This window comes from Cynoglossus semilaevis, chromosome 1 (genome assembly GCF_000523025.1).
Source record: "Cynoglossus semilaevis isolate Cse_v1.0 chromosome 1, Cse_v1.0, whole genome shotgun sequence".
NCBI classification, from domain to species: Eukaryota; Metazoa; Chordata; class Actinopteri; order Pleuronectiformes; family Cynoglossidae; genus Cynoglossus; species Cynoglossus semilaevis.
In genome coordinates this window covers 17,425,304-17,444,829 of record NC_024307.1, presented here as the reverse complement: position 1 = coordinate 17,444,829, position 19,526 = coordinate 17,425,304, and the positions used below count along the sequence as shown (strand labels likewise).

The window sequence follows — 19,526 nt, the reverse complement described above, 5'->3', positions numbered from 1 at the left end:
CGACCTTTCACTTCAATAAAACAAGCATCCATTTGAGAGCCAACAGTGGTGCTGATGTTTTTACAACTTCCACAGCATCAAAGTAATGATCTGCTATAAATCTGAACAACAGGGGGAGACAACGGGAGAGGAGAGGAGAGGAGAGGAAGAGGAGAAGAGGAGAGGAGGGGAGAGGGGAGGAGAGGAGAGGAAGAGGAGAAGAGGAGAGGAGAGGGGAGGAGAGGAGAGGAGCAGAGGAGAGGAGAGGAGAGGGGAGGGGGGGAGGGGAGGGGAGGGGGAGAGGAGAGGAGAGGACGAGAGGAGAGGAGGAGGAGGGGAGAGGAGAGGAGGAGAGGAGAGGGGGGGAGAGGAGAGGAGAGGACGAGAGGAGAGGAGAGGAGAAGAGGAGAGGAGAGGGGAGGAGAGGAGAGGAAGAGGAGAAGAGGAGAGGAGAGGGGAGGAGAGGAGAGGAGAGGAAGAGGAGAAGAGGAGAGGAGAGGGGAGGGGGGGAGGGGAGGGGAGGAGAGGAGGGGGGGGGAGGAGGGGAGGGGGGGGGGGGGGGGAGGGGGGAGGAGAGGAGAGGAGAGGAAGAGGAGAAGAGGAGAGGAGAGGGGAGGGGGGGAGGGGAGGGGAGAGGAGAGGACGAGAGGAGAGGAGAGGAGATGAGAGGAGAGGAGAGGAGGGGGGGGGAGGAGGGGAGGGGGGGGGGGGGGGGAGGAGAGGAGAGGAGAGGGGGGGAGAGGAGAGGGGGGGGGGGGGGGGAGGGGAGAGGAGAGGACGAGAGGAGAGGAGAGGAGAAGAGAAGAGAAGAGGAGAGGAGAGGGGAGGGGGGGAGGGGAGGGGAGAGGAGAGGACGAGAGGAGAGGAGGAGGAGAGGAGAGGAAGAGGAATCTTACTAGTGGACAACAACTGTTTCCTGGACACTGGAAGGGATAAAGTTTTTACTCCCGTATCCACAAATCCATAGAGATAAAGACAGTTCCTGTTGGTCCACCGCTGCCTCCGTCAGTTACTCCAATACTTCATCTACCTCAGGGACATCAACTGACCACAGGAGGCAGTAGTGGGCGGTCAGCCCTTGTGTCCTTTAGCTCAAAAATAACCAGTTCTCTCAATGGCAGAGTCTTTGTACGAGTGTGTGTGTGTGTGTGTCTGATTTAAATTGTCTCTGTGTGGCCAAGGCTTCACCTCTGACCTCTGTGAGTTGGAGTTTGTGATGATGTCACCAGAGAATGGAGGGCTGTGACATCATGCATGTACATTAGTATCTTTATAAATACATGTTGATGTTTGATATCAATGGGAGTCAACAAAGTCAAAAACATTTCTGTTAACACGACTTTCTCTTTGAAAATGAACAGGTGGAGGAAACCAACGCCTGTCCCTCTGACAGCAGGGAAGAGTGTGTGTGTGTGTGTGTGTGAGAGAGAGAGTGTGTGTGTGGTCACAGCCACATAAATTTGTTTTCGGTGTATTTCAGTTTGAGACCAAACAAGGCAGCCCCCCCACCCCCGCTTTACTGATCTAATTGAGCTGTGTGTGTGTGTGTTTGTGTGTGTGTGTGTGTGTATGCAGCAGATGGCAGTGTGTCCTCTGCCTGATGGTCCAAAGGAAAATAATAACTGCGTCGTCTCGGCCAGACTCAAATTAGTCTGCTGGACTCTCGCCCGTTACGCCCAAATATGGTCGGCAGCCAGCTCTGCTTCCTGCCAGCCAGGCATATGCACAAATACACACGCACAGCCATGGACACACACACACACACACACACAGGTGGCTTTAAATCAGCCTCTCCTTTCTTGTCTTTGTACCTCAGAACTAAACACTTTTTAAAAAGCGAGATTCAAAGTTTTACAACGGAAACAACAAAAGAGCTGCAAAAATAAAAAATAAAAAAAAAAAACCCTGTCCCCAGTCTGGAAAGGTTATGTCTTTGAGTTTTGTGAATTTATAAAAAAATAGGAGTTTTTAGACCAGAGAAAAAATATTATTTCTTTGGTGTTTGATATTTTAAGCCTATACATATTTAATTGACAAAAACTGACCACAAGAGGCAGTAGTGTTTAGAGGCTCCTGTGTCTATTTGAGCCAGAATCCTCCTGTTCTTTTCTCTGGACTTTAGTTTGGAAGAGTAAGCAAGTATATGTCAAATAAAATATTTACAACATGTGTTTATTTGAATTCTTCGATATCAAGAAAATCAATGATTTAAACTCCAGGTACGCAGGAGCTTCTAGTCCACTGCTGCCACGTGTGGTCATTTTGTGTCACTGACTTTAATCAGTGCCATTTCTCTGTAGACTTTTTAAGGAAGTAAGTAGTAAAAAAATGATGTCTTGTTTCCTAGGTTCTTGTTTATGGAATAATAACCCAGAAAAGACATCATCTCCTCTGACATGCCAGTCGTAGTTAGCATTAGCAGTGTCTGTTCCTCAACTTTTAATTATGCTGGGGTAAAACCTACAAATAAAGGCGTGATAAAGGAGACGGAGGTAAGAAGCAGTAGGATGAAGTTTAATGTTTAATTACAGCCCAGCTCTTTGGTTAATGACTCTATTAACGACCCAGCCGATTGGACGACTACGTCCGTCCATCAGCCGACGAGCTAAAGCGACAAATCCTCTGTACAAACATAAATCTGGCCGCAGGGATGAACTCGACTGCCGGGAGAGAAAATTCATAACCCCGTCAATTTGTCAAAGGGCTTAAAATAAAGACGACAGAAAAGTCCACAGCGTTTTTCCTTCACAGCACAATCTAATTAAAGTAGGAAAATAATTAGCCATATATTTTCATCTCATTTAAGCAGAAGACGAAGACGAGGACGAAGAAGAAGAAAAAGAAGACGACGAAGTGGGATTCTCAGTGATTAAAGAGGAAGAGCCATTACAAGGATGAAGGTTGATGAACTCTATGTACACATGCGGGGATAACAGGCAAAGACAAGCTCTCTCTAACCCCTCCACCCTCCCTCCCTCTTTTTATGTTTTTTTTAACTTTAAATCTCAACGAGCCACCACTTCAGCTGGGGCTGATAAAAGCTAAGTAGAACAAGATAAACCAGCTGAACAGAGCCACAGCTAAAAGCTTCAGGGACCCTGATTCCACAATTAATCAATTATTTGATAGAAATCATCAATCAATCCAATGAAGGAGGTTTAATTCAAGTGTTAAAGAAGCAAATGTTGGCAAAGGGGGAGGAGTGAGTGAGAGAGACAGTGAGGGAGTGAGAGAGAGAGAGAGGAGTGAGGTGGCACTTCCTCTTTAATTAGCTAAACTGATTAGTCCTCTTTTTTCTTGTACATTGATAATTTTCTAGGAAACAAAGTAGCTAAAAGTTAGCATGAAAATAACAGTTAGTCACAAATACACTATACCTATCGAAAGAGTCTCGAAAGAATCAGAAGTAGCTTAAATGTATGTAGAAACCAGTAAATGTCTTGCTAATGTTTATATTTATATTTATATATATATATGTTTTAAAAATATATAAACAAACAGAAAATGTGCTGCGACTGCTTGTTGTTTTGATGATCGTATTAAAGAGTATGAAATTGTCTTTCTGTAAATAAACTTCTCAGAACTTGGCAACTTGGGTTTGGGAACTCGTTTGTAACTGATAGAATTTTTTCAAGCACTGATCAGTATCTGGACAAACAGTTACTCCATCAATACAATTATTACTTTCATCCTCCCTTTAAACTAGGGAAATGTGGTGTTTGGATTTAATTCAACAGTCACACACACACACACACACACTGTGAAAGAGAGAGTTTTGTCAATAGCGACTCATTAGCGCCTCCAAGGTCGATGTGTCGCCCTTCAGGATGGACGCCTGTCTTTATTAACAGGAACTGCTGGAGAGTGAACCAATTGAGACGCCCAAACTCGTTACCAGGCTGACAGAGTACGATGAAGTGTCCCTGAGTCTCTCTCTCTCTCTCTCTCTCTCTCTCTCACACACACACACACACACAAACATACACACACACACACACACACACAAACATACACACACAGGGCCAATAAAATATGCATCGTCGCTCACTGCACAAATCAACAACCGTCCGACGAGCTGATGAGATTTTAAATGAGCCTTAATTTGTTGGGAATTGTCTTTGGTAATGATGGAGAGAGAGGGTGAGAGACAGAGACACACGGAGAGAGAGAAGAGTCAAATAAGACAGAGAGGAAGAAGCAGTGAAGGATTTGTCACAAACAAGAGAATGTGACTGAAATCTGAAACACTTCCATTTCATTTGCTCATTAAAAATTCATTGAAAATGAGAAAACAAAAAAAGTTGTGATTTTCTTTATTAAAAAGTGTTTCATTTGAAAGTCTTTTTTTAGTTTGTGTAAGCTCATTAGAGGTCAGGTACTGTCTAGCTTAGCAGTTAGCTTCAGCTAAAATCTCTTCTGAGTTTTTGGTAGCTTAATTATGAGCATTAAACTTAGGTTAGCATAACCTAAAATGGATGACATTAGCCTCGCCGTTCTTCTAAGTAGCTAACTTCAAAGTTAGCACATTAATTTAGCTTAGAGGTTTAATGTGCCTAGCAGTCGGCTCAGTAGTTAGCATAGCATTACACAAGTAAACATTTGCTAAGATGTTTAGCAAGTGACAGCAAAGTCAATTTAAAGAGAGTAAATTTATAAGACGGCTGAGCTTGGTGACTTCTGTTAGAGAAATGACAGAGAGACAACGACGGAGCCGGTCAAAGAGACTCACCTGTGACAGTCCCAGGTAGATGGACACCGTCTCAGAGATGTAGAGAAAACGTCCCTCTTTGTTTAGTGCAAATACGAACCCGTCCAGAGACTGAAAACAGGGAAAGACAGAGACGAGAGGGACATGAATTCACTCCACTGGGACAAGAAAACACTTAGCAGCAGTTTACTAACCTAACTCTTAGCTATACTGTTAACTCAGCCTTTATATTTATTGGATAAAAATATAGCCATAAAACAATGCTTCAATTAAACACACACACACACACACATTCAGACGTCCTACACTATCTAATGGTGTATTTTTGTGAAGATCACGGCAGAACATTGGGCTTCACAATGTAATATCACACTCACACACACACACACACACACACACACACACACACAGATAAATACTTCACAGGTCAGATGGGTTAATGACATGCAGTTCCCCACTGTTGCTGCTAACACACCACATTCTTCTGTGTATGTGTGTGTGTGTGTGTGTGTGTGTGTGTGTGTGTGACACTCTGCTCCCTGCTAGTGTCCGTTTAGTCCACTCTCTCACATGATGAGATGATAATGACATGTTAATCGTCACTGGGCCTCATCAGTGTTCTTCCATGCTGTGTTCTAATGTTAATGTGAGTGTGTGTGTGTGTGTGTGTGTGTGTGTGTGTGTGTGTGTGCGGTCCACTCCCACTGTCGCCCTTCACACTGTCTTTGTCCAACAAGTCAATTATCCTCAGATCACATTTAAAATGGCATTAATGTTAACTAGCCTAGCATTAAAGGTTACGTTAGCGTCCTTTAATAAAGTCCCTGCAGCGCTTACAATCATTCACACTCTCACATGACAGAGTGTGAATCATACTCTGTCCTGTGCCAAAGTACTGGGAAGATGTGCAATCAGTTTCAAAACAAAAGCTGTGGACAAAGTCGGACTCTTCTGTTTCTTCATGCCGTCGGACACACTCCGTGATCGAGTGTTTGTGGTCCACTCTATACATTATTCTGCTGCTGGTACTTTTTTATCTGTGTTCAGTTTAGAGTCTGGTGTATATTAGGTTAGCATTGTTAGCCTAACATTCTTCTCTTTTGAATTGACTTTCTAAATCCTACCAGACCTCATTTCTCTTACTTTACTGTTAGACTCTGTTCTACATTTGCTCTGTTCTTATTGATGCTCATTCCTTCTGCCATTACCTGGACTTTAGTAACCAACTCCATTTCTTTTGTATCTAAATGCTGAACGGAATTCAAATTCAAAACCATTCAATTCATAAAGATTGGAAAAGAATCTTGAAAAGAGGAAATGAAGACGTCTGTTTACTGATCTGTTTCACAGTGTAGCAGCTACATCTGAGAAAGTTTGACCTCCTCTGAGCTCCAGCCTTCAGTTTCTCCAGTTTCTTCAGTTTTCAGAAGCCGCTCAGTGTTGAACATGTGGCTGAAGCAGGTCAGAAGTGCTGGACGTTTATATGCCAACACAAGGGTTTTAAAATCAATTCTTCGGCACACAGGGAGTCAAGGGAGTGAGGAGGGAATTGGTGAAACGTGCTCATGTCGGTGCGTTCTCGTTAGAAAGACGAGCAGCAGCATTTGGTACAAGCTGCAGGCGCGAAAAGGGAGGTCTGATTGATTTCAGCATGAAGTGCATCTCAGTGGCTGAGGAGAGTTATGAAAAAAGCATGAATGACAATAAAGTGCTTCGTGGAGACAGGACCAAAGCAACTCCAGACCCTGGATGTCAGTGGTGTCCTTGATGACACACGTGTCTGTGTGGTGATGGGGGCTGGTGGTCCAATCAGACACCTCCCTGCTGGTGGAGGTATATATATATATATATATATATATATATATATATATATATATATATATATATATATATATATATATATATATATATATATATATATATATATATATATATATATATATATATATATATATATATATATATATATATATATATATAGGAGTGAGCTTTGTGTGAAAGAGACCTTTGTATAATCTTAAAAAATTAAGAGATTTCTTCTGTAAATGGATTTCTTAATTGCCATAGAAAAACTATAATAAAACAAACAAACAAACAGATGTCAGGCAGCCTCAGAAAGGGGCGGAGCTAAAGCACATGTGACCAGTAAACGCCACGACATGATAACCGTGTGTGTGTGTGTCCTTCTAACAGCGTCACCTGCTGGACAGATTTATATATGTGTAAACAAACAGACATTTACTCAGAATCGGCAGTAGAAAGACAAATGTTACGCAAAAACACAGTCATCTCAGACGGTAAAAGATGGAATTAGCAGGAAAACACACACACACACACACACACACAAACGTCTAAATCTGGCCGCTCAGACAGTAAACGAAAGAATTGCAATTGATTAGTGAGCGTTGCTGAATGGCTCGCTCCCTCTGCTTTCCACCTCCTGCAGATTACTGCATCGATCGCCCTCACACACACACACGGACACACACACACACGCAGAGAAAAAGGCGATCTTTTAACCATTCAGAATGGGCGGTTTAAATGTTACTGTCTAGCTCTCTGCCTCTTAATGACAAATGGAAAAACAGATCGTGTGAGTGAGTGTGTTTGAGAGAGAGAGAGGGAGAGAGAGAGAGAGAGAGAGAGAACAAATGAATTGTAAAAGGAGCAGAAAAATAGGGTGGCTGGTGATATATATATATATATAGGAAAGCGACAAATAAAGAAATCATGAAACAAAGAGAGAGGGGGGAGTGATTAAAACCAGGAGAGAAACAGAGAAACAAAGACCATTAGGGCAAGGCCGAAAAACAACGAGGGAAAGTACAAAGGAAACAGGAGAAAAAAGGGATTTTTAATGGTCCTGACTAAAACTACGTGGACAACATGATGGATTCTGATTTGATTAAAAACTAAAAATCAGAAAGAAAAATAATGTAGTTCTTTCGTGATGCTACTTTTACAATGTTAAAAATGTTAAACTCCTGGGTTTTTTTCTAACCACTCGTCGTCTGTGATCTTAGCTACTGGTCCTCTGCTGCCCCTTGTGGTGGCAGTTTATGTGAATGGGTTTAGTGTGAATTGACCAAACTAGACACCACACCTGATGATAAGGTCAACACAAGCTGTGATATAAAATCACTGAGCTTGAAGCCCAACACAGACATCATCAACAGTGAGACTGAACATGATGGTCTTCATTTGGCCAAGTCCACAGAGAAAATCATTGATTTTACATTTTAAGAAACATCAACAGTTGACACTACTGAACTGGTCATTTCAAACGTGTGTCTTTGCCACGTCAGTGTTTCAAATCCTTTGTTCAAATGTACCTGAGTGACCCATGTGACCACCAGAGCCAGCAGTGGACCAGCAGTTATTGGCTTCTCTTGAGCTAAAATCATTGCTTTTTCAGTGGACTTTGGTGCGGGTCAGTACAATTGGTATTGAATTACAATAGTGAGCTTCCTGTTTGAAAAGGCTGTTCAGCAGTGGGATAATGAAGTGAATATATTCTAGATGTAAACTAAGTAGTTTATAAGCATTCACTCCTGGTTCTACTGTAGGTTACTGGGGCAAAAAGAGGAGTGGGAGCAGAGGAGAACCAGAGAGAAGGAATAGATGTGTTTGTTCTTTGTACAGAATAGCCAGTGAAGGAGAATGAGACTGAAACTGCAAGATAAAGATTGTATTTTCACAAATTGATGTTGTTTACTTTTGCAACTTGAAGACTTCATTGTTGCAGTGACCAGGTGTGTCCAAAACTCTTGGTCACATATTGATCAAAATGACCAGATTGAACATCAGATAAAAACAACAGCAGCTTCAGCCATCCGATACCAAAGCCCAAATGAAAATGATGTCGTAAACAGGGACACTATCTCCTCAGCCATGGAGGAGGAAAGAAGGTATCGTACTGATATCAGTATCAGCTGAAACTCCAGGTTGCAGTATCAGTATTGGACATGAAAAGGTTTTATCTCTAGTACAGAGCAGGTAATAAGAATCTGCACATCATCAATTCAAAAGTCCTGTCGTATCATTCCTAAATGTACGTCCTGATGTGGACTGGACTCTGACTACAGAGGAGGACGTGTTGTTTCTTTGAATCTTGGGAGGAAGCCCACAGTTTTTTACCTTAGAATCAACCATCCTAGGACAGCCTCGGACGGAGAAAAATGGAGGACTATCCCTTTAACTGTCTGTCTTTGCTCTTCTGGGAGAGAAATTACATCTGAGAACACGACTCATCGGCGGCAGCAAATATGTTCTGAAGGAAACACAACATGTCCTCGATTGCTTTTCTTCTTTATCTCTGTAATGAGGAAATGTTAATTAACAAATCTGACGAGTGTCAGGACGCCGGCGCTGAATATGGCAGTAATGTATTCTCTGACAACGCATTTAATCTGTTTTCTCCTCCCTATTAAAGAACTGCTCTTAGAGTCTGACATGGACTCAAAGCAACAGGCGCCGTGTTAAACTTCCTCGTTAGTGAAGTGACGTCTAAAAACAAAAGGACGAACATGGACTGTCAGATAAATGTTTAAAGTCACTTTACACATCAGAGACGACACCTTTAATTACATCTGGGCTTAAGCCCCGAGATGAATTGACAAAAGCAAAATAAAGTTTACACACTTAGTAACTGTAATGTGACTGCCTTTTTATGTGGAACCAAAATACTCCAAAAAAAATTAGCATTTTACCCAGACCAGTAATCTGTACAATCCACTTAAAACCAACACTCATTCCTTTTCTACTGATGAATCTTTCCAGCACTGGCCACTCTGTTACACTCTCACATTTAGAGACAACCATTCACACTAGCATTCACACTAACATTAATAACCTTGGTCATTTTAATGTGATGTTTTGGGTGAAGTGAACCAGCAACCTGTTCATCTTCTGGCAGTAAGGCATGCTGGGAAACCATACAGTATCTTTCACCCTGTAGACTGAAGTCTTTAGAAGGAGTACAATAACAGGTCTGCACTCTCAAAGGGCTGTTCTGCCTCTTATACCTAATTCAGATGACTGTATTTGGGTTGTTAATGCTGTAAAAACCTCACCATCCATTTACCCTTCATCTCCACTGCCACCCAGACTAGAGCTCTGAAAGGTGAAAGGAACAAACCCAAAGAACGACTCTGCCACCACCACCACCACTACTGACAAAGAGTTTAGCTCTGGTGTCTGTACCAGGACTGTTGTAGCTAACATTAGCTCTGGTTTCTGTACCAGGACTGTTGACAAAGAGTTTAGCTCTGGTTTCTGTACCAGGACTGTTGTAGCTAACATTAGCTCTGGTGTCTGTACCAGGACTGGTTTCTGGTTTCTAGCACTACAGTTTGTGCAGCAAAATGTTTTACACAGAGGAGATACTGTGGACTAGAAGTACTGCAGTGAAAAAAACAAAACAAAACAAAACTCTTTGTTCATCTTCTTCTGAAATTCTAGGTTGACATTACTGCCATCTACAGGCTGGGCCGTGTACATCAGTACATCAGTGTACCTGAAATCAAAATAAATGTGTAATATCTGAACTCTTGCTAAATATCCCTGAAGCTAGACATTTTTTGCTGGTATCTATGTTTTTACTGAGATGCCCCCTAGTGGCCGAGAATCCAATATGGCATCTTAAATCCCCATTAGGTCAATTTGAAAGCAGTTAGTTTCGTTGCTCAAAGGTGAAAACTTCAAACAATTTTTGTCACTTCACTGCACAACACACACACACACACACACACACACACACACTCTGCTGCGATACATACAAACACACTGTTTCATCCACACAAACAGAATTAAATAAATAAATGTACAATCAAAATTGCAATTACCTGCTGAATTTCTACTGACGGGTAAACAGAGCAGTACACCACACACACCACACACACCACACACACACACGTGCACACAAATGCATACGCCCACAGAGGGTGGCGTTAGCGTTCTAGTTAGCATGCTGAAATGAATACAGTTAGATCCAAAGCAATTTCCTTTTATTTATCTTAGCAGCCGCGCATAAATAAAGGCAAGGGCATCCAAGCAATTAGCATAATTACTATGAGGCGGTCAGAGCCTTTGTGATTTCACACAGACACACACACCGCCGACTCCACAGGGTGTATGTGTTTTGCAGAAACAAAAAAAAAGATGGAGATAGACACAATAATTCAGTATTTGAGTGTGTTTGTTTGTGCGCTATTAATATGCAAATACAAATGAAAAAAAAAGAGCAGAGGGCATAAAAAATAACAACATCCTCTGACCACAGAGGCTGAGGTCACTGGAACATAATTGACTGCTCTCTAATATATTTAGTTATTATTTTCTAAGTTATTGTTATTTTTTTCCCCTTGTATTTTTCATCTTGTAAAATGAATTTTAACAAGTTTGGATGTTTACATGGCTGCAGGCTTCACCAAAGTCCATTCATAAAAGGGTGATTTTTATGAAGAGGGAGAACAGAGAGAAGAACCGGACAGGAGGGTTTAAACGAGTCTCATCGTGGAGTGGACAAGGACAAAAAAATGACAAGAGAAAACGACTACCATTCAGGCTGGATGGAGGGGACAACATTTACTCACACAAGTGTTGGTCGGTGTGAATTAAGATTAAGATTTGAATTCATGCTGATGTTGTGGTGGGTTTCCTCCTCCTCTTCTTCTTCTTCTTCTTCCTCTTCAACCCTCACCAGTTCATCCTATAACTGTTTATTCTGCCATCTACAAACACACTGAGCTGTAAACACCAAAATCCTCATTTAGAACTAAATACCGCAGCAGTGTTTGTGTGTTGGAGGCTGTGTGCCTCATGGCTCCTTACAGTCACACCCTCTGGGGTTTTTTAAAGGCACAGTTCACTCATTCAGTTCCCACTTCCCTCATTAGGAACAACTGGAACAACTGGAGCAGCAGATCCTCGGCTGCATGCGAGCTATAAAGCGTCTGTCCCCCGGCTCCTGTAAAGACAACATTTGCCTGGTTTTATTTTTCTCACCTGTTTCGGTTTTATTTAGTGAACCAGCCTGCGCTAAGTTGGATGTCTGCCCAGCGACAGTAAGCTTTTTTACACACTTTACACACATTTTTTGCACATGTGTGTCAAAGTCTGTTTTATCGCTGTGGTTTTATGTCCTCAGTCATGACTGAGGACATTTTGGATGCTTAAAACAAATATACGGTTTGGACCAAATTTGGGCTTGGACCAAAAATAAGTGTATTTGTGTTACTAGCCAAGATATGAATTTAATCCATTCAATAAACACGTTTCTTTTGAAATTCTTATTTACTGTAGATGTTAAATTACCATGTGACGCAGGTCTGTTTATGCTAGTGTAGTTATGCTAACCTTGATAAGACAACAAACAATAACAGCTTTGTAAGCAGCGCAAACTATCGCACACAACTGACCGGAGCCCAGCCAAGCAGACCAGGACACATCTCTGAATGTGGTATAACTCAGCTCCTCCTCCCAAAGTGACTTTGTTTCTTTCTAACATGATGTAAACTCTGCAACAATGGATCAGTTGCGTTTTTGTCTTTTGTGATTTGACACAAAGAGACAAAGGACTTAACATGAAATGAGTTACATCGACAGTTAGCTCAGGCACCAATACACCAACACAAAACAACAGATGAGACTCCCACAATGTCCCATCAGTCACTGCAGTATTAGCAGGAAGCAGGAAGTAATCACCATCAAAGTTTCCTCAGAAAGATTTTCTTCCTCGTTTTTGTGTCTTTGTCCATTTTCAACTGTGCAGCCTTTTAAGAACACGTTCATATATTTACCTCCCACCACTTGTTACTTTTCAGGGGTCATTCAGGGTCACCCTGGATCATTCTCCAGTCCATCACACATTGCAAGACAAAACAACTATTCACACTCTCATTCACACCTATGGTCAATTTAGAATGTCCAGATTCTTTCTACAAGAACATTTTAAACCTATTACATTTTGATGGATTTTTTTTGTAAAACTTTTGGAAATAAATGACACTAAAGACCCATTTACCCACATTTATCTTCACCTATAGAGAGAGATGTTTTTGGACCTTCAACAGTTTGCATTCCAAATGTTGCCAAACAACCTCTATAGTTTTATATAAACCTGCAAGACAAACCTCCTCTGGAAAAACGGGGTTTCATAAAGTTAAAATCGATCTCTCTCTCCTCTAGAAAAATGGGGTTTCAGAAAGTTAAAATCGATCTCAAGACAGATCGTATATCTCACCAGTGCATGTGCGATTACCAAACTCAGCCTATAGGAAACAAATCAGCCTAAAAGATCACAAACATACTTAGGATTGCAAAGACAAAAATACCAAGATAAGTAACAAGAGCTACGATTACCAAGGACCACTCAGACCAGAAGATGTTCTCACCCAAATACTGCTTGGCGTGTTTCTGAAGGCAGAGGACAATGGCGTCTCCTACATGTGGCGTTGACTCCAGCAGCATGGCTGCCACAGACCCAGCATACTTCTTCTGAAGCTCTTTTACAACCACCTTGGCCAAAGTCTTGGACTTGTTGATTTGAGGAACCTGACCGGTAAAGACAGGAAGTCCTTTGTGAATTTTAGTCACCAGACGTGAGATGTGGAAGGCCGTCACCTGGTCGGACAGGCCCTTGGAAGCACCTGTCTCACGGAAGATGTGGAAGACAGTGGTGGCCAGGAACAGGAGGACCTGGCGCTCACTTCTGTCCTGAGACGTGTCACGTTTGGACTTGATGTCTATTTTATCAGCTTTAGAAAAAAGATGTCTGTAAATCTCTGTTTTAGCCATAAGCTGTTTCTTTAGATATGACCGTGGAGACGTTGTTCGTTTGTTGGCATCACTAAGGTTAAATGATGACATTTCCAGGTGGTCTTTTCTTCTGCTGTTCTGTTTCCTGTGTAGGTCTGTAGTGTTACACACCGAGTGGTGTCAGATCAAAGGATAAAGATAAAAGGAACAGCTGACATCCAGACCTGTCCCTCAATGATCAGACCAGACAGGACAGGGCTACTGATACAGCATTGATCCAATTGCAATTATTTGTCAAAGGCTTTTAATTGCTCTACTCTGCCATCAAGTGTACAGTAAATGCAAAACAAGCAGAATGATTATGACACCATATGGATTAGGTGCTGAAACTTCACAAAGAATTGTTCTTATATAATAATAATAATAATAATAATAATAATAATAACAATAATAATAATAATAGTGTCTGTATTCTGATTATTTGGTGGCAGGAAGGGTGATAAAACATGGTGGTAGAGGGCGCTGATGCCCATGCGATTATGTCATACTTATGTCAGACAACAATGTATCCAATTTGTTTTATAAAGAACACAATTTCCAAAGCAGTGGAGGTCAGGCAGTCTGGTGATTTAGACAACAAATTACTACCATGTCAAAATAGCATTCCACACTTGGCACCTCCACCATTATTATACATGTACATGCACTGCCGTACGGTCTGACTGGTTAACCGTGCTAATGTTACTTACTACCCTTAATGGTTTCAATGATACTGTTTGTGTTTCGTGGCTTTTTATGGCCAAATCTGTTGCATTACTGCCTTTCTTTGCTCAAATCCGTTGATCCACCCTGTAGGTGTCATCTATATCATCTGTTTGTCGAGGAAGCACTAGCAGTTCATTCCCTTCTGGTATAGTAGTGAGTTGGCACACAGTGTTGCATTACTGCCACCTTCCTATTGTTCTCTGTGCTGCCAAACTCAATAACTCCTAGACATCTGGACTGTATGGAGGCAGATTTCTCTTTTTGGGGTAGAAACGTTTACCATTTGTCTAAACCCCGATAATCATTATTAGAATTACAGTCAGGAGTAAACCAACGTAAAGGACTCCCAGGAAAATCCCTGCGAACCACGTTGTTAAGTCTGTCTTATCCTGAAATTTCTCGCTAATGTTATTTCTCAGGCAAGAGACAACGAATGCCTCCGTGCGCGAGTTAGGATCCAGCAGGACACGGTCCAGTAACTCACCATACTTGTCCTCCAGATCTCTGATGACGCTTTTAGCCAAAGACTTGGCCTTGCTGATGTAAGGGACATGTCCATCGAGGATGTTAAGTCCTTGTCTGGTTTGATTCACCAGACGGGTGATATGAAACTCCATCTCCTGGTCTGACAGCCCCTTCGATGCATTAGTCTTCCTGAGAACGTGGAAGATGGTGGTGGCCAGAAATATGAGCGTCTGTTTCTCCGTCACATCGAGGGGTGAATTTGGATTAGTTTCATTTTTAAAAATTCTGGAAAACAGATGTTTGTAGACCTCAGTTTTATGAAAAGGCTCGTTTGGATCACCGACTCTGTTACTTCTGCTGCTTCCACCATATTGTGGGACTGCAGTGGGATCCTGCCTGTCCGTCTTCATTATGTCCTCCCTTCGCCTTTTGAAAGAGCGGAGTCAAAGCACTGTTGTATGTTTTCAATGCAGGGGATTAAAGATGAAAGGATACGAACATTAAAGTAACAGATGACATCACCACGGGGTTAAGTCCTCGTCCAAACACTTTTATCCTGCTGCAATGCAGCTGCCATTAAACTATAAAAACTAAAGAAGTCACTTTGTTCACACTGACAATCATGGAGCAACAGTGATGAGGCTTCGACTAATCAGAGATTTTGTGTTTCACTGTTCACTGTGTGCTCTAGGTTTAGAAAAGTTTAGCCTGGTAGACTGAAAATGTAAACAAAACAATCCACCAACGACCACTCGTGACGGTACGCCTCCCTCGGAGCTGTCGAGCAAAGGCCATTTTAAAACACACGTCTCCTCAGGCATGTGTGGTATTTCAGATTCTGAAAATGGAAAGTCCAAATCTGCACCAGACTCTGTTTCTTTGAAATCTTGTGACTACCTGGTGCTGTGAAATCTGAGGTGATTGTGAAGATTATGGCGTGCAGCGGACTGAGTGACAGGCAGAGGAATTATGGAGCCATCAAAAAGGCAAATGACATGTAGTTATCTCCCAGTATGGTAGAAAAAAAAAATCTGCTGGAGTCAACATATTACTAGTTACTAGTCACTACATGTAAGACAGATTCACGTTATCTGACTTTAAAATACCTTATTTTGGGATTCTAATATAATCCCTGCATCACGTTCACAGATCCACTGGTACGAAGTAGATCTGCCACTGATGAATTCTGGGATGTCAGACTATTACGCTGCTTTGGATCTAGACCCTTAACAGAAACCTGTGATGCTGCTGGTTGGTGACGAAGAGTTCAATGTCTATGTAAATAAATATGAAAGGCAGTGGAAACCCTCGGAGGCTGGTGTCTAACCAGGCCTCAGGTTCTGCTGTCTGGGTTCAGACTTCCTGTTGAAGAGCCCAAGTGCTTCCTGTCTATGAAACAGTTTGTTCGAGCTGAGTCAAGAGTCCAGGTTGACATTCTGTCCAGGAAAGGTCAATGCAGCAGCCAAGCACGTGCACGAGTAAGCAAGTCTTTTATAAGGACAAAACACACACACACACACACACACACCTCCCGTGAGGATATCATTGCCAAGTCCAAAAGGTCAGCTTCATGCTGATTGGTGATAGAACTATCAAATGAACCAATCAATAGTGGGGGGAGAAAAAGAAGGGAGGAGGGTGAGAAAGGGATTCTCGAAACAGAGTAAGAGAACGGACAGAGTGGTGTGGGAAGAGAGGGGTGTGTAGAGCAAGTGAGGAGAGGGAGGGAGAGAGGGAGAGAGGGAGGGAGAGAGGGAGAGAGCAGGGAAAACGTACAGGAGGAAGGTGCAGAAAGGTCAACATGTCAATACAAGAAACAGAGTTGGGAGAGGAGATGGAGGCTTGGACGGAGGAGGAGGTGAGAATGGAGAGGGTTCAAAAAGGTCAACACCTGTCAATAAGAGAAGGAGAGAGGGAGAGGGAGAGACAGACAGAGAGAGAGAGAGAGAGAGAGAGAAGTGAAAGTGAACGCGACCTGCATATTCCATTTAAACACTCACTGTACCAAAGTTCTGTCCATACATGAATGGACAGAACCATTCCACCGTTGGGACTGAGCTCAGTGTCAGTGAGGACAAACACCACAGCATTGATTTAACCAATTAGACTGGACCTGTCGTCACCAGAACGGTTCATTATGACACAAGTGTTGACAGCATTTTAATAGATTTACACAGCAACTATCCACCTAACCAACCACCTAACCAACCAACCAACCAACCAACCAACCAACCAACCAACCAACCAACCAACCAACCAACCAACCAACCAACCAACCAACCAACCAACCAACCAACCAACCAACCAACCAACCAACCAACCAACCAACCAACCAACCAACCAACCAACCAACCAACCAACCAACCAACCAACCAACCAACCAACCAACCAACCAACCAACCAACCAACCAACCAACCAACCAACCAACCAACCAACCAACCAACCAACCAACCAACCAACCAACCAACCAACCAACCAACCAACCAACCAACCAAATGAAACGTTACTAAAGGTTTGAAGAGTTACTAGAGTTTGAAGATGATGATGATGTCCATACTGTGAACTCACAGGAGACAAAAACACAGTACGACAGTGGAGACACACTCAGTCATAACTGCTGCTGCTTTTTTTAATCAAAACCAACAGCTGACATGTGGACAGGTGACCCCCTCCCCCCTCACACCCCCCCCCCCACTCACGCCCCTCCTCACACAGGCCTCGCCACACACACGTCTCAAGAGAATTAAAGTGATATTGAGCTCTGAGCAATAACCTGAAGTGTAGACATATTACTGTGTGTGTGTGTGTGTGTGTGTGTGTGGGACCATGACATTTCTACTGTTCATGTTGAAGAAATTCTCTCCTTTTAGTTTTTAAAAAGTGGTCATATATACCCCCCCTCAGTGGACTCACCCCCCGCAGGAAGGCTCGGGGGGGGGGGGGGGAGGGGGGGTTGGGGGGGGGGGGGGGAGGGGGGGTTGGGGGGGGGGGGGGGTTGGTGCGGTGCAGTGTGATTTGGGTGGTGGTCGTGGAGACTGCTGCACCGGCGACCCGGTAACGTGGATGAAAATGGATGGATGGTCATATATAGTTATAACATGTTAATATTGATAATCAAACTCTTCAGAAAGTAAACTCCTTCAGACTGATCACTGGGTCACACCAGGGACCATAGAGAACATGGACGCAGGAGGCGTTGAGTCCCTGCTGTGGCGTGGTAGTGAGGTTTACAAACTTGAGAATTTTTACCAGCAGGATGACTGTACGTACATTATTAAAGACTTAAATGATATCCCTTATTTGAGAAAAAAAACAAAAAACTACAAGACCACAGAGTGAGTCAAACGTCCACAGACTTGGCAGGGGTCTGGTCCAATCACACGCTCGCTCGTTCTCTTTAATGTTGTCTTAGCTCCTGATTAACTTGATGATAAAAGATACACTGATAACATCTTCAATATTAGCAGGAGAAAATGTAATTACAATGCTCATTTAATCAATTATCCCTGCAGTTCTGCTGCGAACATTACCATTCAGCCGTGTATTTGTTCATCTGTGGAGCTGGAAATGTTTTTTTAAATCCATTTTAATCACGGTGCAGAGCTCACGCTGAGACATGTGGGGTAGAACAGCAGGAAGTCGCCGCCGTCCAGATTTATCATTCGGAAAATGCACACAAACGATCGTCAGTAATTTATACTTTAACAACAGCAGCAAATGAGTTTCTTTAGTCGTGTCTTTTTTTTGTAAATGTTCTTTAAAAGGAATAATGTCTGTCTACTCCTTAAGTACCAGTTTCAACAACTAAGTAGATGTTTTTTTTTATAATCTGACAAATCACATTTATAATGTGTCGCAAAATGGCCTGTTCTGACTTCCTGTCTTTGTGGAGTAAAAAGTGTGTGATCATAAAAACCCAACCCTCTCACCTCCATCGGGTAGCTACACCCATACCACCAAGGTATGTGACACTCAGACAGTAGTTTACCTACAGACCAAGAGCTAAGCACAGCAGCTCGTGTAGCTCTGGGCTAAAGAAACACCAGCTACGTCATGTCGACACTGGTGGCTCCACAGGTGGGTCGTGAGGCAGTACATTTTAGTTAGTCTACCTATTAACATCAAAGCACTGTCGAAGTAACTAAGTATGCTATTAACAACTGACACACATCCAGCTCCACCCTACAGCACAGACAATACCACTGACCTGCATCTATAAAGAAAAAACAGTCATGGGAGGAGAGGGAGGATGTAGATGAACTGGCTTCTAAAACAAGAAAACTGTTCAGCAAATGGAAACCAGTTCAGTCCATTGGAAATGACTGAATAAACTGTTTAACCACATCATAAAACTAAAAACAAACAATAAAAAAAAACAATACTGAGGCTAAAGGACAGCTTCAAGTTTTTTCAACTCATGAAAGGACGGAGGAGAAATTCATGTTGCAACTGAAAAGATGGAGAGAAGAGAGGACGAGAATAAAGGAGTAGAAGAGAGAGGGGAGGTGTGTGTGGGAGGTGAGGGGAGGGGGGGCAGTGGAGGGTGGAGGGGGGAGAGGGAAGTTGAGTCTGTTAGAAGGGGAAGGAGTAGAAATGCCTGAGAGCAAAGAGCTGGATTATGATTCCAAAGCACCAGACGGCATTTGTCTTCATTTGGCCTGACTGCCTTCATGCGTTATTATTAGCGGCTGTCGGAGAGAGAGAGAGTGAGGGAGCGAGCGAGGGAGAGAGGGAGACAAGAAGAAAGAGAGGGAGAGAGAAAGGCAGAGTGAATGTAATGAAGTGGGGAGGTTGTAGGAAAGCGAGAGAAACAAGAATGGAGAGTGATGGGAGAAAAATCAACGACTGAAC

General features: G+C 42.7%; 1 protein-coding gene across 4 annotated transcripts in view; it reads right to left on the bottom strand.

Moving 5' to 3' along the window:
* The window catches only part of npas3 (neuronal PAS domain protein 3), a 152,055-nt gene that overhangs the window by 40,314 nt on the left and 92,215 nt on the right, over positions 1-19,526 (bottom strand). For 3 of the 4 annotated variants that reach the window (XM_008315565.3, XM_017034430.2, XM_017034437.2), the window contains one exon: positions 4,709-4,798. In XM_008315565.3, coding sequence (XP_008313787.1) covers positions 4,709-4,798 — 90 coding nt within the window. Of the gene's footprint in view, positions 1-4,708; positions 4,799-14,693; positions 16,943-19,526 lie in introns of those variants that run through there. The other variant, XM_017034441.2, reaches the window with a different exon arrangement.